At 40.6% G+C, this 22,562-nt stretch overlaps 1 protein-coding gene across 3 annotated transcripts in view; it reads left to right on the top strand.

The window, feature by feature from the left end:
* The window catches only part of LOC126292006 (REST corepressor 1), a 74,565-nt gene extending 53,002 nt beyond the window's left edge, over positions 1–21,563 (top strand). For all 3 annotated transcript variants that reach the window (XM_049985790.1, XM_049985791.1, XM_049985792.1), the window contains 5 exons: positions 2,923–3,136; positions 5,362–5,497; positions 7,223–7,404; positions 14,912–15,156; positions 16,061–21,563. In XM_049985790.1, coding sequence (XP_049841747.1) covers positions 2,923–3,136; positions 5,362–5,497; positions 7,223–7,404; positions 14,912–15,133 — 754 coding nt within the window. In that variant the 3' untranslated portion in view covers positions 15,134–15,156; positions 16,061–21,563. The remainder of the gene's footprint in view (positions 1–2,922; positions 3,137–5,361; positions 5,498–7,222; positions 7,405–14,911; positions 15,157–16,060) is intronic.
* The last annotated feature ends 999 nt before the right edge of the window (positions 21,564–22,562 follow it).

The following is a 22,562-nucleotide window of genomic DNA, read 5'->3' as shown; positions in this document are numbered from 1 at the left end:
TGATTCTCAATTTGGTGGTGCTCAGAAACAGCATATATACCGGATGATAAAAAAGTCAGTATAAATTTGAAAACTGTATAAATCATGGAATAATATATCTAAAAACAAAGAAGTTGTAACTTATCAAACGAAAGCATTGGTATGTTGATAGACACACAAACACACACACACACACACAAAATTCAAGTTTTCGCAACCCACAGTTGCTTCATCAGGAAAGAGGGAAGGAGAGGGAAAGACTAAAGGATGTTGGTTTTAAGGTAGAGGGTAAGGAGTAATTCCAATCCCGGGAGCGGAAAGACTTACCTTGGGGGGGGGGGGGGGGGGGGGGTAGAGGACAGGTGTACACTTGCACGCGCACACACACACGTATCCATCCACACATATACAGGTATATGTGCGGATTGATATGTGTGTGCGCAAGTTTACACCTGTCCCTTTTTCCCCCTAAGGTAAGTCTTTCTGCTCACCGTTCCCTCTCCTTTCCTCTTTCCTGATGAAGCAACTGTGGGTGGCGAAAGCTTGAATTTTGTGTGTGTGTTTGTGTGTCTATCAACATACCAACGCTTTCGTTTGGTAAGTTACATCATCTTTGTTTTTAGATATATTTTTTCCACGTGGAATGTTTCCCTCTATTATATTCAAATCACGGAATAATGTAGATGGAGAGGTACAAATTGACACACATGCTTGGAATGACATCGGGGTTTATTAGAACCAAAAAAATACAAACGTTCAAAAAATGTCAGACAGAGGGCGCTTCATCTGATCAGAATAGGAATCATTAGCATAACAGTAAGACAAAGCAAAGATGATGTTATTTACAGGAAATGCTCAATGTGTCCACCATCATTCCTCAACAATAGCTGTAGTCGAGGAATAATGCTGTGAACAGCACTGTAAAGCTTGTCCATAGTTATGGTGAGGCATTGGCGTCGGATGTTGTCTTTCAGCATCCCTAGAGATGTCAATTGATCACGATACACTCGCGACTTCAGGTAACCCCAAAGCCAATAATCGCACGGACTGAGGTCTGGGGATCTGGGAGGCCAAGTATGACGAAAGTGGCGCTGAGCGCACGATCATCACCAAACGACGCGCACAAGATATCTTTCACGCATATAGCAATACTTTTTTTTTTAAGTGAAACCCCATGTCACTCCAAGCATGTGTGTCAATTTTTTACCTCTCTATCTACATTAATCCGTGGGTTATTGAGTTTTCAAATTTATACTGACTTTTTGATCACCTAGTACATATAGGCTTGAAATGAATGCCAGTACAGTGCCTCACAACTCTGTGCTAAAGGGATAATGCGTGCATGTGACGTAGGTGGCTTTGTCCCATCTCATTGGTCAACGCTCAGACGCACGCTCAGAATCTCTCATCTGCTAGATATTGCCTTGCACGTTTGGGAAGACTCCTGAGTGAGCTATTCCACGCTATGATGTCAGAAACTTGGCACGCTCAAAGTTTGGATGCACTGTCTGTGTGCTGATGGCTTTGTCAGTTTACGTAGGCTGAACTCGTGTTGCAGTTAAAAGATCAAAAACTCCGTAGGCTTTGAGAATTGCAGTCGTCTTGAATTTCCAGGCATCATAACTCTTCCTGTCTAATTTTGTGATAGGTCTCACAGAAACTTTGTAAATTTTCTTTCATCAGAATTTGTGTAATTGGGGTAAAAAGAGTACACATAGTAATGGCGGCTGACAATATTTTTCTTAGTAAATTCTCATGACCCATAACCTGTTTGAGTATTTAAATATCTGCAGGGAGAAATAATGTTTTTTTATTAATTAAATGACTTATTTATCTGACTTGACTAGTGTTCTTTACAATGGTTGTCTTAAGATGAACAACATACTTGATGATGAAAAACAGAGTAAATGTGTGTGCACCTCTGAAAAACTATGAACTTTATTTTGAGAGAATTGAAAGTAAAGGAAAGTGTGTGAAAACTTTTCAACAATGTTCATGCTGTAAATGAATAAATAATAAACCCTGTTCACATAATGTTGCCTCATGTATGGGAAAGATTGTAGCATTTTCATTGCATGTAAACAGGTACAGCCACCAGGTGACAAGACTTTTACTGTCAACCATTAGAGACTTTCTGTATTTTAGTGATTATAGATCCAGTTTAATTTTTAAATGGTTTGATTATTTACCACTCAAGAACTGCAGACCTTTTTCACTTCAGGATTGTCGTGCAGGATCCTCTGAACCACATCTAATTCAAACAGTGCCTTCAGTGTGTTGATAGGTGCAGTGGGCATCCTCTTCAATTATCGTCGGGGCTCTGAGCTTGTTTTCTTCAGTAGTGGCCAGCCTAATCGACTTCATCGTAGAGATAGTTTCTCTCATGAATGCACTTGTTAAACTAGCAGCGGACTTTTGCTTTAGAAGGTGAAGTGCCGACAAAAATCTACTGTTAATTTTCAAACACTGATGTGAGTTCACCTCCCTAAAAAGTTCTTTGTGAGGCCGACTGCACCTAAAAAAGGTATCCCACTAAAGACAAATAGATGGCATTATTGTGAATTGAAACCACATTCTCCAAACAAAATAAAGACTTGCTAACTGTACAGTGACAGATGTGGGCACGTTAAAATCATAAAATAACTACTGCATTACTGCCTCAGTGTGACAGACTCGTGTAGTAAAACAGTTGACGGTTAGCTGGACCACCCAACAGGCTGAGCAATCTAAAATGTGTGCAACTGACTGCGGATGCCACTGTTAATACCAGCCTCAGAATGAATCTGCCCAATGGCAAACTCTCAAAGTCTCATAATTTTGAGTGACCTTCACATGTAGTTTTATATCTGGGAAGCTACACCAAAGGCCAAATTTATAGATGTTCTTAAAAAAATGGCTTCACATTTCAGTTTACTGTAAATTTTCAATTGTTTTTGTCTGCAGGCGTACTGGCAGTGTGCGTCCAACGACAGGCCCTGTGAAGAGGGACCGCCACATGCATTCCTTACTGCGACACAAGCGCAAGCCGCCGCGCGGCATGTACATCAACCACGACGACCTGGTCGCCATGGCATCATCGCAGGGAGGCGGTGCTGGCGCAGGGGGCGAGCACATGCTGAAGGCCATGGACCGCGAGATAGTCTCCCTAAAGAGGCAGGTCCGTAACTCTGGCAATGTCTGGACACTCCAGTGATTACATTCACAAAGTGGTGGAGTTTTATGTTATTTATTTGTTTATTTATTTTCCAACTATGCTTGCATTCTTCAGTAACATTGCATTTCAAAAGCTTCTATTCTCTTGCAGTCTGTGCTGATTATTGCTAACATTTTACTTTTGTATAAAGCTGTGCTGCAAGCAGTTTCAGGAAAGACTGCTTATCATTTAAATTTATATTAATTGTTAACATACTACTCATTTTTGGAAAAGCTTTTCTTTCTATTGGCAGTCAGCATTTTATTGCTTGTTTAGTTCTGCCATTATCAGTTACTTGGCTGCACAAAAAAGTTCTGTACTACTTTGAGAATCTTGTTTCTTAATCCTAATTCCCTCACTATTGTGTGAATTATTTCAGCTATACTCCATTATTCTCTATTTAGTTTTGTTTACAACCTCTTTACAAAACACTATCTGTCTTGTTCTACTAGTATATGTTATCCTCACAAGCACAATTAAAGAAAATTGAAGTGTGTAATCCACTCAGGCTACAAGAACCCGTATTTGAGACGCATAATGTTGTTCATTCCACAGTAATATTTCCCTAATCCTTGACATTTTGGTTACCTCTGTGGACATAATCATAATCATAAAAGGTTGGTCATATACATTATATGATCAGAAGTATCTGGGCAGCCCCAAAAACACTATGTTTTTCATATTAGATGCATTGTGTTGCCACCTACTGTCAGGGAACTCCATATCGGCGATCTCAGTAGTTTTTAGACATTGTGAGAGAGCAGAATGGGGCACTCCGCCGAGCTCATGGACTTTGAACGTGGTTGGGTGATTGGGTGTCACTTGTGTCATATATCTGTACACTAGATTTCTACACTCCTAAACATCCCTAGGTCCACTGTTTCCGATGCAATAGTGAATTGGAAACTTGAAGGGACACGTACAATGCAAAAGTGTACAGGCCGACCTCAGTCTGTTGACTGACGGAGACTGCCGACACTTGAAAAGGGTCGTAATCTGTAATAAGCAGACATCTATCCAGACCATCAAACAGGAATTCCAAACTGCATCAGGATCCACTGCAAGTTCTATGACAGTTAAGCGAGAGGTGAAAAAAAAACTCGGGTTTCAAGATCAAGCGGTGCCTCATAAGCCACACATCACAATGGTAAATGCCAAACAATGCCTCGCTTGGTGTAAGGAGCGTAAACATTGGGTGATTGAATTGTGGTAAAACATTGTGTGAAGTGACAGAGTCACAGTACACAATGTGCTGCTCTGATGGCAGGGTGTGGGTACGGCGAATGTCCAGTGAACGTCATCTGCTAGTGTGTGGCATGCCAACAGTAAAATTCGGAGGTGGTACTATTATGGTGTTGAAGTGTTTTTCATGGAAGGGGCTTGCATTCCTTGTTGTTTTCCATGGCACTATCACAGCACAGGCCTACATTGATGTTTTTAAGCACCTTCTTGCTTCCCACTGTTGAAGAGCAATTCGGGGATGGCGACTGCATCTTTCAACACGATCGATCGAGCACCTGTTCATAATGCACAGCCTCTGGCGGAGTGGTTACACGACAATAACAGCTCTGTAAAGGACTGACCTGCACAGATTCCTGACCTGAATCCTATAGAACACCTTTGGGAAGTTTTGGAATTCCGACTTCGTGCCAGGCCTTACTGACCGACATCGATACCTCTCCTCAGTGCAGCACTGCGTGAAGTATGGGCTGACATTCCCCAAGAAACCTTCTGGCACTTGATTGAGCAAATGCCTGTGAGGGTGGAAGCTGTTATCAAGGCTAAGGGTGGGCCAACACCATATTGAATTCCAGCATTACTGATCGAGGGTGCCATGAACTTGAGTAATTTTCAGACAGGTGTCCGGATACTTCTGATCACATAGTGTACGGCTGCCGTGTTGTCTGAAAACAAAATGTGTGAAACTTTCTGAATGTCTCATTAATGGATTAAATTTGGTACTTCAAATAATTCTTTCCCTGTGTACTAAATTCATCCAAGGAAGTAGAAAAAGCTACAGTTACTGACCAATGTGAGCACCGTATTCCCTTCCATCCAGTTATTTCTCTCGAGGGTGTTAAAACAGGGTTATGTACTTGTTGTATTTGCGAAAGGAAATGAAGCATTACTTATAATTTGAGTCAGCTCTATTACAAGAAACTTGATTCGATTTATCTGGCTTTTAACAGGTGCAGAATAACAAACAAACCTTGAGTGCTCTCCGCCGAAAGACATCTGAAGGCATTGACGAGTACAGACCTCTGGACTCGAACACCCGTATCAATGCTCGTTGGACAAATGACGAATTGTTGCTTGCAGTGCAAGGTATGTGTATTCACGTATTCCTCTTAAATATTAGTGTTGATTTATATAATGGCTTAAAGGGAATGACAGATACAGATAAATGTCTTCCAAGTTTCTAGTGTTTGAATTTAATAAATGCCTGGAGGTAAACCAAAAAAGTTAAAATTGCTTTTCTGTTCTAACATGTAATAAAAATTTCCAGTTTTGGTCGAGACTACACTTAATTTTCATACTTTCCCTCTCATCAGTGTTTTTCATTACTCTCGCCATATAGAGGAGACATTGAGACACAGACAGGCACCACAGTCCCTGGCCTCTGTGGGTGATTGGCATAAGGAGGAAGCTGAGATAGGGAGGAGGAGGAGGGAAGGTGTGGGGGAATATTTAGTGCTGCTTGTGGGAGCATGCAGGGATGTGATGGGAGCAGGGTAGAGCTGCTATGTGCAGTCGGGAAGTTTGAGGGGGGGTTGGGAGGGGGGAAGAGTGGAAAAGGAAAGAAGTAGAGGCTGGGCAAAGGCTAGTGTGTGCATTGGTGGAATAGAAAGCTGTGTAGTGCTGGAGTGAAAGCAGGGAAGGTGAAGGACAGGATCTATCGGAGGTTGAGGCCAGGGGGCTTACGGAATTGTGGATATGTAGCAGGGAGAGTTCCCATCTGTGCAGTTCAGGAAAGCTGCTGTTGTAGGAGAGATCTAGAAGGCGGAGGCTGTGAAACAGTCATTGATGAAAGGCAGGTTGTATCGGGCAGCATCGTCAGCAACTGGGTAGTCCAGCTGCCTCTTGGCCACAGTTTGTCAGAGGGCATTCATGTGAACAGGTAGCTCGTTTATTGTCGTGCCCACATAGAAAGCGACACAGTGGTTGCAGCTTAGTGTGTAGATCACATGATTTCCCCGACTACTCTTATCTGTCCCCATCCCTACACTAGCCGCCTCCTTACCCCACCACCGGCCTGTGTGGCTGTGCTGTTCTAGGCACTTCAGTCTGGAACCGCGTGACCGCTACGGTCACAGGTTCGAATCCTGCCTCGGGCGTGGATGTGTGTGATGTCCTTAGGTTAGTTAGGTTTAAGTTCTAGGGGACTGATGACCACAGATTTTAAGTCCCATAGTGCTCAGAGCCATTTGAACCATTTTCCTTACCCCCACCACCCACCTTACCACATCAGCTGCAGTTGCTATAGGCTATCTGTCCTCAACGGCGAGAGGTAGTGGTGTGTGTGTGTGTGTGTGTGTGTGTGTGTGTGTGTGTGTGTGTGTGTGTGTACTTCACAAGAAGGCCTTTTGGCTGAAAGCTCATATTTATCACAGTATTTTTGTGATGCATGTCTACAACTCAGTGTCTCCTCTAATGGTGAGTAGCAATCTATAATATTGTTGTTATTCCATCCTGGATTTCCCAATGTTTGAGTTTTCTTTGCTCTATTCTTCTTCATTGTGGCAGCTTCTTCCTCAAGGGTGGCTTTTTCCATTCTAACTGTTGTCTGTTACTTTTGTCTCAATTCATCCAAATGGCTTCCCACAGTAACAATTACTTATATGATATGTAATCTTGTGAAAGTTTCTTCAGATTTTCCTCGATATCGAAAATAATATACGTGAACTAACGGTAGTGATTTTAGCATTAGACTATGACCCATTTTGCAGCAGGTAGTGTATGTTTCAAGTAGTGCTTGGCAATATTGCCACTTATTGTTGTACTGTATCTTTACTGGAATGTTTAATAGTTGATGGTTTCCTGTACCAACAGGTGTGCGCAAATATGGAAAGGACTTCCGTGCAATTGCAGAAGTTCTGGGCACAAAAACAGAAGCCCACGTGCGTAGTTATTTTGTCAATTATCGTCGCCGTTACAATCTCGATGCTGTTCTGAAGGAATTTGAAGCAGAAAATGGACCCATTGTTGATGCTGAAGCAGACAAAGATGAGAAGGTTAGCGGCAGAAAGGATTTCTTGCTGCATTTAAGAATTTTGCATGCATTGTGTGTCTGACTGATCAACTTATAAGAAAGTGCTCAACATTATTAGTTAATTAAGGAAGAGGTGGGTGTGTGTCTTGTTGGGGAACAAGATGTGAGTGGTGGTGGTTTTTTTTTTTTTTTTTTTTTTTTTTTTTTTTTTTTTTTTGTGTGTGTGTGTGTGTGTGTGTTTTTTAGTTTCAGTTTTATATCTCCCAGAGTATTTATTAGCCTTGGTATTCTTGAATAAATAGACTCTTTGCATTGCAGTTAAGCAGTAAATATCTTTGTTGTCTACTGTAAATATCTTGAGTGTTTCATCATAAAATTAACAGACTTAAAAAAATATTAATTATCGTATCAATTATCAGGTGATATTGTTGGTATATCAACCCACAACATACCAGCACATGATATTGATGAAAAATATGTGGTTAGAACAACAACAACATTAATATTTATCTTCCATATTCCATAAAAAAGGGCTCTTGATTGTTTATTTTATTTAGCGTATGGCTAGAGATACATCTATCATGATTGAAATTTACACTTCTATGTCTAGATTACGAATGTAGTCTATAGTTTGTGGAGTCACAAGAGCAAAGTCACTAGTACTGCCATTATACTTTCTTGTCCTGTGTACGTTGATGATGAGCTGGATCGTCTGTTGTGTAGCACCACAGTCATACTCAGGTGTTGAAGTTATGTTCCACTTAAAGTGGGAGGTTGCACAATTCCCATGGGTGGTTCAGATTCTGTGGACCATTGTCTGCGTGGGAGGTTGAAACCAGGTGGTGGCGTCTTCTTCACAGGAGGCATTTTTGGGCAGCATTTGTCATTAAGTCTCTTATGCCACTCAATGGTAGTTTGGTAGTTGCTATTCCTCAAGTTCATGCCATCTCTTGTCGGTGGTTTTCTCGTATGCAGGCGATTAGCAATTGCGTTGCTGGTGTCAGAACGTATTGGTAGTTCTGGATTGTCCATTATTTTCTTGAATTCTCTTAAGAGAACGTCTTCATATCTGAGATCTGGTGAGGGGGGGAGGGGATATGACTTAGTACTGGTGGCCAGTGTATGGGAGTAGATTTGATTGTGTCAGTGATAAGACACATTGTGGTATTTAGTTGGGTATCTATGATATTAGTGTGGGTGCTGTTGAGCCAGACAGCAGCACAGTATTCAGCAGTCGAGTACACTGACCCTAGAGCTGAGCATCGCAGAGTTGAGGCTCTAGATCCCCAAGTTGTTCCACATAGTTTATGAATTATGTTGCTGCGAGTTCTTATTTTTGCAGCAACCTTTTGGAGATGATGATTGAAAGACAGTGTTTTATCCAATATGACCCCTAGGTATTTAGGGTACCTGTTGTGTCTCGATTGCTGGTTGTCCATGCATACCTTTTACTCCCTATTAGCCATTTTGTTGCTTAGATGAAAGCAACAAACTTCAGTTTTATTGGTGTTTAGTTTGAGTGCCCTTTTATGAAGTACTGAGTCAGCTTCTTGAGGTCTTCTGTCAGGATCTCGTCCATTTGTTCAATGGTTTGTTTTCTAATAGCAATTGCCCAGTCATCTGCATATCTGAATTTCTTTGAAAGTGTCACTGGCATGTCTGAAATGTACATACTAAACAGTAAGGGAGCAAGAACCAGCTCTTGAAGTAGCCCGTTGTTCAACAATGTTTTATTGTTTACATCTTTTCCCATATACACACAGAATTGTCTTTGGCTCAGCTTGGTGTTCAACAGTCGTACAGTTCTTCTACATGGGATAACTTAAAGGAGCTTGTAGAGTACTTTGTCTTTCCATACTGTATCACAGGCCGCTGTTAAATCTATAACTGCTGCTGAAGTATTAAGTTTAAATCGATAGCCTGCTTCTATGTAAGTTGTAAGAGACATAACTTGATCTGTCATTTTCTTGGGTGGTCTAAAACCCACCTGTTCCACTGGAATTACCTTGAGTATATCAGGTCCAATTCTGTTCAGTAAAAGTCTTTCCAGGAGTTTGTGTGCAATGCTGAACAAGGCAATAGGGCGGTAGCTTTCTGGCTTTTAATTTCGTTTATTTTTCTTCAGTATAGCAATAATCTTTGTTTGAAGAGCTTAGCTATCTGGCCTCTTTCAAGAATATCAGTGTAGAATTCGGCTAGCCAGGCATGAGCCTGTTTTCTACAGTGAGCAAAGAACTCTGGGTGTAGGCCGTCCTCACCAGGGGGTTTACCTAATTTAGTGTCACTGATGGCAGTGTTTATTTCTTCCACGTTGAATGGTTTGGGTTGTGTCATCGGGAAGCTATGTTTAAGGAGTTTCAGTTCTTTCTTTATATCCTTAGTAAGATTTTTGCTCCTTTTGCTTTTGGAAATAATGACTATATGCGAGGCAGTCTTGTTTGGGTGGGTTTCTGACATTGTCTGTGCAGTTGTTTTTCCATCTCCAAGATCCTTCATATGTAGGTGGTATTCGACGTATACAGTTATCAAGTTCTTCAGTGAAGCCAGGCCAATTGGCCTTATTGAAGTTCCAGTGTGGTCAAGGGTTGGATGTGATCAGGGGGATTTGGATGCCGATGTCATATATCACAGGTCTGTACTGACTATGAGGGAAGTCATTAAGCACCTTTCGAGTAGTTGGTAAAGGTTTTTTCCTTCATCTCTGGACATAAAGCACAGATCAGGAGAGCACCCTCTTTTCCAGGCTGCTGAGTTGAACATGCTTCAGTCTCTGGCATAAAAGACGTGGAAGAGGTTGTTTCTGTTCATCCATTCCACTACTGCTTCACCATTTTCATAATTAGTTTTGTATTTCCAATTCTGGTGGTGGCTGTTGAAATGTAGATTGCTGGGTGTGATCGGATGTCTACAACGTGATTGCGCCACTTGGAATTCGGAGGTCTGTAGATGTTTGAAACCTCAATGTCACCTACTCTTATGACAACGGAGTGGATGTCGTCCTCAGTGGTAGTAGACAGAAGAAAGGCATTATCTATAGTACTTCGCTCATATGTAGCATTACCATAAGCGCGATAATGCGTTGCTCCTAGAAGATCGTATCCTGATATTTTTCCTCTGGATCGCAGCTGCTTTTCCTCACTGGTGTGTGTTTCTTGTATGATTACCAGATCAACTTCGTGAGAGAGTAGCAGATTAGACAAGGCTTCACTTTTAGCACAACTAATACCTTCAATGTTTAGTTGATACACACGTAGGACAGATCCCAGGATCCTAGTGGTATTTTGGTCCTTAGAAGGTCCCTTTGAGAAATTGTTCATAATTGTCATAATTCTGTGTTGCATCTTGATCAGGAGGAAAAAAAAAAAAAACTTTACGTCTGATTGCCTATTCATTGTTGTTCCCTTAGTACCACCCAGGGGTTACATGTAGGGTACTTTAAGGTTAGACCTACGGACTTGAGCAACGTTGGACCCCCATTTCTTGATTGTAAAAAATGATAACCAGTACAAAATACAATAATTATCTACAAAATCTGAACTGAAGTGAGGCATAACTAAGTCATGAAGTCCAAAGCCACGACAACCTCCATAACATTTTGACAATAAAAATTATGTTTACTTTTTTTTAAGGTTGAATTAAAATTTCGTAATCGACATAATCCTGCTACAAGATTACATATAAAACTTATTTGGCTTTTACATAAACACAGTTTCAAAGTCGACTTTTTATCAACATTTCAATTTTACATTTTTCTTACTTGTTAACTACACTGTTAATTAGTACGATTACTCCTACAGTAAATATTATCAATGGCTTGTACTTCGTAACAGAAGATTAAAGTACAATCACGCATGCTCATCGGTGACTCTGGAGTCCAATTCGAGAGCCCACTTGGCGCCCCCAGGTGGGGCAAGTGTATACCGAGTTAGACATTTTTTTCATAACAAGCGAAAATGTTGGGCGTCGAAGTGTTCGCAGCAGTAATGCAGAGGATGGCCGGCCTTCATTTTTGCGTCCTGAAGAAAAGAGTGTTCCTTGGTTTTTTATTCTTTTCATTGTTGAGAAAAGCTACTCACAAGAAGAGGTAGATCCAAACGTGCATGTGATCTTTGCAGCATTTTTGTGGATCTCGCGAAAAGGTTTTTTCTATGATGAACGACGCCACTGTGACAAACTCGGCATATTGTAGTATGAATTTTGGAAGTCAGTACTTTCCAGCTGGAATAACAATGAGAAACCATCGGGTGAATCTGAGAAACGAGTGCTGAAAAAATTAATTTTCATTTTAAAAAATGACAAGCTCTCAGAATCTTGTTTCAAAAGCCATCAGGAGTTGCAGTTCTTTCCACTGCGACGCCAGGCATAATTATCACACTTGAACATAACTTTCATTACATCATCTAGTTCCACAGTTTCAGCATACAGCATCTGTTTGTGTATGGAACAAAGAACAGTCAAAATGTCTTTCCCAAATTCGTCCTTGAGTTTATTTTTAAATGAGAACTGAAACCTTGATGACACCATATCAACTGTGGCAAACAGCCTGTGGCTACAGAATGGACCTTATCCCAAGGGAAATTCATATTGTGCACTGACTCCCAAACAGCTTCAAAAATATGTAGTCCTGTTGAGGTATAATCAGTACTATGCCTAAGGGTTCCTCAGTTACTTGCAGTACTGTATCGAGACCAAGTACAGATATTAAAAGTTGAGCACAGTCACAAATGTCTGTGCTTTTGTCACGTGCTGACGAAAATGCAATAAAGCTCTTGGCTTGTTTCCATAGTTGTCTCCCTAAGCTTGCTACAATGCCCAGGATTCGATGAGGCACTGTTTGTTAAAAAGGCAGATGCCTTCAATTGCCTGCAGCTCCATTGGAAACAAACATTCTGCAGCTGCTACCACGCATGATTTTACGAGAAGCGTCTCAGAAAATGGCTTGCCACTCGTAGCTATAATGTGAGTGACTTTGTGGTTTTATCAAACTGCTTCTTCAGTTCTGTTTTCTTCACTGTCATTCCCGTGAAAAGTATAAACGCAACACAGTACGTGAATTGTTTCTGTTACTTCTGTACTTGGAATTCTTGTTTAAATTTATATCTCCTGGTACGTCGTTCCTCATCCTGGATGCTAGATATAGCTCGCTGTGTGCTCTTAATGCGGTGCGTGAAAACGTGTATAATGACGCTGTATGTTGCACTTCTTAGTAGAATTAAATACTTTATGACAGACAAGGCACTAGGGATTCTGTATGTTGCACTTCTTAGTAGAATTAAATACTTTGTGACAGACAAGGCACTAGGGATTTCCATCGCTCTCAAAAAATAGAAATGGATACTCCTGTTGAGGCACAGGACTTTTGCAACTGACCATAACTGCCACTGACCATGGATTATTGCTTCAGCTGCGGCTTAATGGGGCCAGGGCGCACTGACTTTGCTTTCCCCCACCAAACAGGCTTCGAGCCACTGCACTGAGTACTCCGGAATGCTCCTCCTCCCTCGGGCTCCGTTAGGACAGCCTGCAGTAAGGTGTTTCCTATTCTGTACTCGTGTGCAGAGCTTCATGAAATTGTTTGCCGCTTTGCCTATTCTTGTATTTAGTTCATCGTTGAGATGACTACATTCAACTACAAGCCATCTAATCTTATGGCAGGATATCTCTGTATCTTTGTGCTATAATCATGATCGTCTGTACATTCACAGATATGGAGAACAACAAATTTGTCCAGTAGTCTTTGAAGGTCAACTTGAGTTTGAGCTGTGAATGCTGCATTGTCAGCAAATAAAAGATTGCTTACAAATAAGTCCTTGTGATAGCACTCAGATCTTTACTCAATGAAAGGATATTATGTGCTTCCTCCAAATATCACAGCACCCTCTATGTCATCATGAAAAGTACTGGTTATCTTCGAGAGTTTTGGAGGACACCCAATTTTCACTAGTAAAACATACAGTCCCCTGCCTGCTAACTGTGTCAAATTAACTTTTTCAGAAGTTTTGTTTCTTTATGAAAATTACAATAATTTTGCAATGTTAACAATACAGTGTTTAATGTATTATCATTAATGGTTGACTTAGTTAACTACTACATTTATTGAGTAAAATAAAAGAAAAATTACAGAGAAGTAAGTAAAATTTTAAAGTACCAATATAAGACTAATATAATAGGCAATATAGAATTCGAGAGATAAACTACTCAAATGAAATATACAGGTGTTTGTGTATTTTAGTTGCACGTGGCGTATAGTTCAATACTGCATAACATTGACAGTTATTCTTTGCAACATTGTTTTTGTTTTGGATTTTTAATATCTTATTGCCACAACCCCCTCTCCCTCCCCCCTCTCCCTCCCCCCTCTCCCTCCCCCCTCTCCCTCCCCCCTCTCCCTCCCCCTCTCCCTCCCCCTCTCCCTCCCCCCTCTCCCTCCCCCCTCTCCCTCCCCCCTCTCCCTCCCCCCTCTCCCTCCCCCCTCTCCCTCCCTCCTCTCCCTCCCCCCTCTCCCTCCCCCCTCTCCCTCCCCCCTCTCCCTCCCCCCTCTCCCTCCCCCCTCTCCCTCCCCCCTCTCCCTCCCCCCTCTCCCTCCCCCCTCTCCCTCCCCCCTCCCCCCCTCTCTCCCCACTCCCCCCCATCTCTCCCCCCTCCCCCTCTCTCCCCGCTCCCCATATCTCCCCCCTCCCCCTCTCTACCCCTCCCCCTCTCTACCCCTCCCCCCTCTCTACCCCTCCCCCCTCTCTACCCCTCCCCCCTCTCTACCCCTCCCCCCTCTCTACCCCTCCCCCCTCTCTACCCCTGCCCCCTCTCTCCCCCTGCCCCCTCTCTCCCCCTGCCCCCTCTCTCCCCCTGCCCCCTCTCTCCCCCTGCCCCCTCTCTCCCCCTGCCCCCTCTCTACCCCTGCCCCCTCTCTACCCCTGCCCCCTCTCTACCCCTGCCCCCTCTCTACCCCTGCCCCCTCTCTCCCCCTGCCCCCTCTCTACCCCTGCCCCCTCTCTCCCCCTGCCCCCTCTCTCCCCCTGCCCCCTCTCTCCCCCTGCCCCCTCTCTCCCCCTGCCCCCTCTCTCCCCCCTGCCCCCTCTCTCCCTCCCTACCCCCTCTCTCCCTCCCTACCCCCTCTCTCCCTCCCTACCCCCTCTCTCCCTCCCTACCCCCTCTCTCCCTCCCTACCCCCTCTCTCCCTCCCTACCCCCTCTCTCCCTCCCTACCCCCTCTCTCCCTCCCTACCCCCTCTCTCCCTCCCTACCCCCTCTCTCCCCATCTCCCCCTACCCCCTCTCTCCCCATCTCCCCCTACCCCCTCTCTCCCCATCTCCCCCTCCCCCCCTCTCTCCCCATCTCCCCCTCCACCCTCTGTCTCTCTCCCCCTCCACCCTCTGTCTCTCTCTCCCCCCTCTCTCCCTTTGGCTGAGTCTAACACAAGACAACGTAACCAGAAGAGTGACAGTGCTGTTGATGCATTTTATGTATACAGAAGCTCGACTTTTGCTGTTGGTACTTCAGTCAGGGTTTATGGTATTTGTTGTTGTTCACTAGATGGAGACTGATGGAGTGTCTTCTGGGAGTGAGGCCAGCACTCCGACACCTGGCGGCAGTTCGCCGGTCACAGTCACGTCCTCGGCAGCTGGAGGGTCGGCGGGCACGGCGGCAGTGGTCGGCAGCACTGGTGCCGGGTCTGGTCCCGTCGCTTCTCCCGGGAAGAACTCTTCTGGTTTTCCCAAAACACCACCTGTAGGCCCAGGACAAGCTGCCAAATGATATTGGCTCTAGCATAATATTAGGTGAGAGTCAGTAGTGTCAGTAGTGGTATCCACTCTTTGATTCAGCATTTTTTGATATTGGCACTGCAACTGGTCCAATCGGCAAGGTTGGCTTTGGCAACTCTGTTTTTCTTGTTCGTAAGCTACTCTGAGAGAGAGTTCAAAGAAGTAGAAACTGGTTGCTTAGAGTATTTTTGTTTCTCCCTTATTATAGCATGTGAGTAGGTACAAAATATGGAAAGAACTTGGATGATTGAGAAATTAGACATAAAGACTGTCAGAATAAGAATACAGCCAAGTCCTGTCTGTGTCAACCTTCAGTAAAACTTGGAACAGCAGGCACTCAATTTTTGGGTTACCCTCGTATTCAGACTGGAACTTGTTCTTAGGGGGCAGACATGACATTACATTTTGTGTGTGTGTGTGTGTGTGTGTGTGTGTGTGTGTGTGTGTGTGTGTGTGTGAACGAACAAAAAGACTTCCTTGGCGAGTCTCTTTTTTTATATACAGAATTTTATTCAGATTTGTTCTTAAACTGAAATTTAGTTTCTTTCAGAATTTGATGTCATGTACATTCTTGTATTATGTTTAGGCCAAATGCATGAGTCTTTCTCAGAAATGTGTTATCATGAACTTAAAACATTCTTTTTCTTAATTTTGCTTGTGGAATATACATCCTGTTCCAAGACACTTGACTGTTTTGATCCACTTCTGACATACAAACTGTAAATCTGAAGTAGATCCTGTTGTGATTTTACGTATTCTTATGTTTATTGAAATTTTGTAGCTTCTGTGTCATTTTTCATCTCTCTTGAAAGAGTGTATACCCTTTCCTATTGTCAATCTTCAGTTTTGTGCAAAATTTTGAACTTGAAAATTTATTGCACGCTATACTTCCAATTAACGCCATTCTTGTTTGTTTCAGGTAATTTTTATTTTCAGAGAACCATAGCAGTGGAGCAGAGCCAGTGGTATTGTGATGGCTGTTTGTTGTTGAGAAAGACACACACACACACACACACACACACACTTCATGCAGTGTAATTTTTTTGCTGAAGTCATATCACTTATCCAGTCATTGGAATTCTGCTGTGCTTGGGAAACAATGTGTGCTTCATGAGAACTATTGTGTAGTTTGTATATTCTGATGTTTTTTTTTTTTTCTTTTTTAGATAATACATTTTGTGTTATCTATGTCATATGTGAAATATTGTTTGATTTATGCAGCCACTGTTTACAAAATATTGAGTCTCTGGATTCATTTTAGAATTGCTGTAAATTGAGTTTTGATGTTATGTATGTAGATTGGGCAATTGTAAATCATGACGGACTTCCACAAATGCCGTAGAACCACAATCAAACTAGTCAGTGGAAATGCCAAGTAATCCGTGTGTTCGTAAAGACGTATTCCTCAAGAGAACTTCAGTGTTTGAAAAACAGATTATGAACGGACTAAGTAGTGAACACTACGATTTTAAATGGACTGAATAGTGCACACTATGACTGTGACTACATTTAAAGACCATTCACAGCATTTGTAATCCTGTGGCCTTCATTGCTCTCTAAGAGTTTAAGTTAACCACCAATGCCTTCAGTGAGAGTGCATGAAGTCGTTCAGCAATGAGTTAACATTGATAGTGTATTTGGCTGTCACCAGGCTGGTCTTAACATTTTCCAAAAATCACAGTGTACAACTGTATGGATGCTCTCAATTTTTTATGTATTTAGGTACTGGTATGTTTCTGTTTGTCAGTAGAAAATGAAGGAAAAATGTATGCTGAATTTTTTTGAAAGGGAGGGGGATTTATTAATTTTTACCAAACTCGGTAATTAATCGTCAGTTTCAATTCAGAAGTTCGAGATCTTTTATGTAAAACATTCTCTGCGTAGAGAGCAGGGTTTGAACTTGATTAACACTTAAGAAAATTTTATATGTGAGTGCTTGGGCACAATGCAGGGACAGTGTAATAGGCATATTATACATATATATTTATTATAATTCTATTAAATATTTATTTGTTTAGGGCTTCATTGAAGTTTTGCACAGGAACAAGGATTAATTGCCCTGTCACTCTGTGTTGCTCTGTAGTTAATTAATGTATTGTCTAGTTCATAGTTTGAAAATATGTAAATATCGTAATTCCTTCATAATTGTCGTCCTCATTTTTTTAAGTTGACTGTTCTGTGGTAGTATGTGTTTTGACTGTTCTGTGGTAGTATGTGTTTGCTTTTGATTGCCGTTCCCCTTGTGTCTACTCAGTATTTTCTTTGTCTTCTTTAGCATTTCATTTAGTTGATGCACATTGCCGATTTTTAAGTTTCCCAGTTCATGCCGTGTGTTTTTTGTCTGTTCTGCAAAATCATTTGGGACTGTCTGAATCCTAGCTTTCTTCATGCTGTGTTTACTTAAATGCATAGATTTCCTGTCTGTCCCTGGTTCAGTTTTACATATGGACTTTTATTGTTTTTATGGGGTTCTTGTGCTGGCGTAAGAATAGGTGTGGAACAAATAATCATCATGACTGATTCCATGATATATTTGCAACACAATATTAAAATTGCCTTACATTTATTTGTTGTGTGCATGTATCTTCCTTTGTTACAGCTATTGTAATAAATACTTGCAGCTGGTATACAGAAATCCAAATATATATTCTGTAGTGAATCTTGTTTTTCATTCCATTTATGATGCAAATGAGTTATCTACCTCTTTCAGATTTGTCATTCCTTATTCATGTTTTTGCCTCTGTTTTGCCCCTTCTAGGATGTTGCTTGTAATAAAGTTTTAGCCAAAAGCTTGTCAGCGTAAGACAACCTTACTGTTCGCTTTTTAATGGCTTTTTGACCTTACGTATTCTGTCAGAGTATGCATTGTAATACTTGTCCTCAAACAAGGCAGTGTTCTTAAGGGCATTTCTAGTTATGATGTCAGATTTATTTTGATTTCTGTGTTGAATTATTTTATTATTATTTTTTTTTTCTCAATTATGAAAGTGCTCTAAGTTGCACCCAATAAACTGTATGTCAGCTTTTTTTAAGGTACTTCATGAAGGCTGAGATTCTGTCCCAAGGGGATACTAAGCCCAGTTCTGGTGATGGTTAATTTGAAAGTGTATCGCTTCAGGCTGTACTTATAAACTGCATGCATATCAATCATCAAACTGTCTTAATAAGTATTATCTTTCTCCTTTGTAAAACTGGTATGCATTACAAATGCCAGTGAGTAGGTACAGTAAGGGAAGATAAGTTTCTCCAAACTGTAATAAAAACGTTCTTCAGGTTTCTCTTTTATTTATAAAGTCAAGATTTGTACATCACAACTGAAGTGGTTTTTTAATGTGATGGGGGAGCGTCGAAATGTGCATTTAACAATTATGTAATAAGTATGCTAAAGTGTTTACACTGTTCTAGACAGTAAAATCACTCCCATTGATTGGCTGGTGTCATGATAAACAAGCCCATTGCTGTTTTGTATTTATTTAATATATTTGTTAAAAATAGATACATTTATCAGTTGTGTGCAGTTGTAAGCCGCCAGGCAGTTAGGTCATATGAAGAGCACGTATTTTTCCAGTTCATTCAAACTTGTATGTTGTAGCCGTGCATTCTCGTACAGTTATCTGCATTGCCTGTTTTGGTAGCTTTGTGAAGGATCTATTTTCTAAATGTTTACTAAAATCATTGAAAGCAAAAGAAAAATGATTATCCCATAGTGGAGTTGCTGATGTTCCTGAAATTCTGGGTGTTTTTGCAAATTTAACTCACTGCAGACAAATGAAATACTTAAAAATAGTGAATTGTTGACTGTCTGTAGTGTTAGGTATTTCTAGATAATTATCTATAATAGCCAATATGTTGTCTCAATATTAACTGGAGTGTGGCGTTGCACAATTACATTTGGTGTGAGTACTTAAATACATCATTGTCTGAAGATGAACTGCATATCTCAGCACAGTGTGTTGCTGTTTTCGTCCCAATCTTCGGAGAGTGAGTGCATTAGAGCAGCAAGTTGGAGTTACGAGTGTTCTCGCATGTGAACTGTGGTGTAAATTAGTGCTGGTGCATCATGAATTATTCTGTATGTGCACACACACATTGTGCACTAGACCTGAGAGAGCAGAAATTACTCCTGGTCTTCATGTTTGGTATTTAATAGACATTCCTTGTTATGATGAACCCAATATTTCCATATTTTGGAACTGTTAAGTATTATAAAACAAGTCACAATGAGTGAGTGCAGGGCAAGAGCGCAGTGGATGTGGTGGTGGCTGGTGTGGATTTGAATGTGGTGCGCAGGCACGCCTCTTTGTATCAGTAGATAAGCTGAAGGCTGAAATTGCTTCTTTAAGGCTTGTTATTTTTTGAAGGAGGAAAAGGAATACTATTATCACAAGTATCTCAAATGTTTGATTTCTGAGGCATTTCAATGTAGCCTGAAAGTAAAGAAGAAGAGAGTCAAAGCAATAATATTCTAATTTCTTTGTCATGACACTGTTGCTGTGTGTACAAGTTTATTTCAGATTGTTAGCCATGTAATGCAAATGTAACTGAAAATTTTGTTTTCATATATTTATCTCATAGGGATAAGAATATGAGCTAACAAGATGACCAAAATTCTGAACTCATTTTAATAATCATATTTTTACATCATCCTGTTTCTTCCCAAGTGAATTGTAACCCACCTGCATAGCAATTATTGTGGATTGTACATTCAACTTTTATATATTTTTGGATACGGTTTCTGATTATGAAAGTTAATGCTTGCGTTAAACTTAATCGTGTGAAGAAACTGAAGACAACTATAAGTATGTTGCAGGTTCAGACTTCCCCTCCTGCCCTCGCCCATATATTTTATTAAGCAATTCTGTTAGTTATTCTGTGCAGTGCCTCTGTGCTCTTAGTAAGAGATTGACAATCCCATTTTTAAAAATATGAATAGGTTTCATATGACAGAATCTGCGTCCGGGTGCAAAGTGGACCTTCAAGTATTTATGAGGAAGGTAACCAATGGAGGTACAAGTCAGTAGTTACCTTGTCTTTTGTCACTTTACCTGTGAATAGTAATATTGGCACCTAGTTTCACTTTCTCCTTAACAATTTTTGCGATAAGTGTGTTGTGGTAACAATTCCTCTCATACATTCCAGAATGTGCATTTTCATACAGCAGTGTACACATTCATTACAATACTACAGAAAATTGGTATCGTGTGATTGCTGGAAGGTATGGAGTTCTTGCATCTGTGCACTCAGTAGACCCTTTCCTTTTCACGCATATATGTTTTTGCATCACATATAAAACATTGATTTATTTGCGTTTGTAGGATTTTCCTGTATCTTGGGGCTATTTCAATAGTATTTATTCCTCAACACAAATAAAATATAATTCTTGTAAGTGTAATTTCTTACTTTTATATCTCTGCAACCATTTTCAAATAATGTAATACCAGTACTCAAAAATCATTTGGATCCTGTGTTTCTTAGAGTGCCTCTTACTATGTAAATAATATCCTGTTAAACATTATCATTCATCTTTGAGAATTATAAAGATGAATACACTGAGAAATGTTAATTTGTTAATACACTGTGGACTACAATAAAGGGTACACAAGCATTCAGTTACACACTAAATATTTTGCTCAGCAACTTGTCGCAAGGTTATCCGTTACCTCTCACATGCTCTGCAGCTGTACACTTGCCTTCTTTTCCTCTGTGCGTGTGTGAATAATAGACATTGCCTATATTCTTTGAATTACAAATTATACCCCATATATCTTTGATACAATATGGCATTGATTTACTTGATAATATCAGTAAAGTCCGTTCAGTATGAGTTGACTTGCACACAGCAATGTGTTGTGTGTGAGAGGTGTTGCTTGTCAACTCCCTGTCATATTTTAGGCTTACTTTTTCTGCGAATTCAAATAGATTTTTATTTTTGGGTAATGCCCATACCTGTGATTAGTGTGTCTTGTAACTTGTTTGTTTTACCATTATTTATTTTGCACGTCACGGTTTAAATAGCATACTTTGTTTCTCGTTTATTACACAATTTTTTGTTATACTGTCCTCCTCAAAGTGTACAACACAGATATTATTTAACTCATCATTTTAAATTTGCATGAAAACTTAGTTTTGCCATTGTTTTCCAAAAGATCTTGTTTCAGTTGTTAGTACAATGATAGAAACTTTACTCGTGGTGAACTTTGAAAATTGGAAAAAATGTATAAGAAGCTTACCCGATTATTTATTTGTATTGTGAGTTGTATGTTCTAAGTAAATAGTAAGATATATTTGCATTAAATTTCAATTTTTATGTTTCTTTTCCAAGATTTGACACACACAGTGCAAAATGTATCACTATCAATATTAAATAGATTATCCATTCCTCCACTTTATTTCAAATAAAAAGAAAACTATCACTATTTTGATGTGCGATGTGGTTCTTTCAAACATAACTCTGATTTCCAAAAACTTGTCTGAAGATCACACTATGGTCGGTGTACAGTACAAAGGAGATACTGTAGCTGTTCCAGTTTTCTTGAGAAGCTAGTGAGTCGGTGGGGATGTCTGTTGTTCTTGACTGCCTGCTGAAATCCTATTTATCCTGTGAAACCTGTGCCACTGTACCAGCATTATGAACTATCATGACATAGTTTCAACTAAAGCCAACTAAGCTAGTGTAGACACAAGGTGACACCTGCAGGCAGACATGTGGAAACGTAGTGAATGTATGTAACACAGTAACATTGTAGATGTTTTATGGTTCAAATGTAAAAATAGGTTCGACTGTCAAGACTTACGACAAAAATGTCATGCGAGTGGACCATTTTATTCGTATCCTTTTATAAATAAACAGACTTTGATGGTTTTGACCAGAGGCGTTGTTAATGCAAATACATATCTGGTTCTTTTGGCCTGCATACAAATGAGTAATGACTATGTAGTAGATTGTGATGATACATGTACTCCTGGAACAATAGCATTACATGTATAGAGGAAATTAAATGTGAAAGCTGTCGTGGGCTTGGCAGTGTTCAGCAGAAGATTGTGAACTTAGCCCCCCATACACACTGCAGATGAAGGTGGTGACAAGTAAAAGTTGTGACCCAACACTCACAATTTTTGCATAAATTCAATTTTTATTTTTCTGTGGTGACAAATTGCATACAATCGCATCAAGTGTCTTACATATCAGTAATTGCAGGACTGATACTTTGCAACCAGTTGGTCTTATTATTGATTGTTTCATTTAATAATATCGCTTAAATACACAAAGTGTGGTCCAAACCTCTTTTTCTGAGCTACAAAAGCCACTGTTATGTGACTTTGGCCACTATGCACAAAATCGGAGCTATACCTGCCATTTGTGTGCATAACCTTGGCTGTAAAACAGATTGTAACTTTTACCTTTGAAACAGTTTACAGCA

The sequence above is a fragment of the Schistocerca gregaria genome, chromosome 9 (assembly GCF_023897955.1).
Source record: "Schistocerca gregaria isolate iqSchGreg1 chromosome 9, iqSchGreg1.2, whole genome shotgun sequence".
Classification (NCBI taxonomy): Eukaryota; Metazoa; Arthropoda; class Insecta; order Orthoptera; family Acrididae; genus Schistocerca; species Schistocerca gregaria.
The sequence above is the reverse complement of the archived record's forward strand: the minus strand, read 5'-3'. Positions and strand labels throughout refer to the sequence as shown.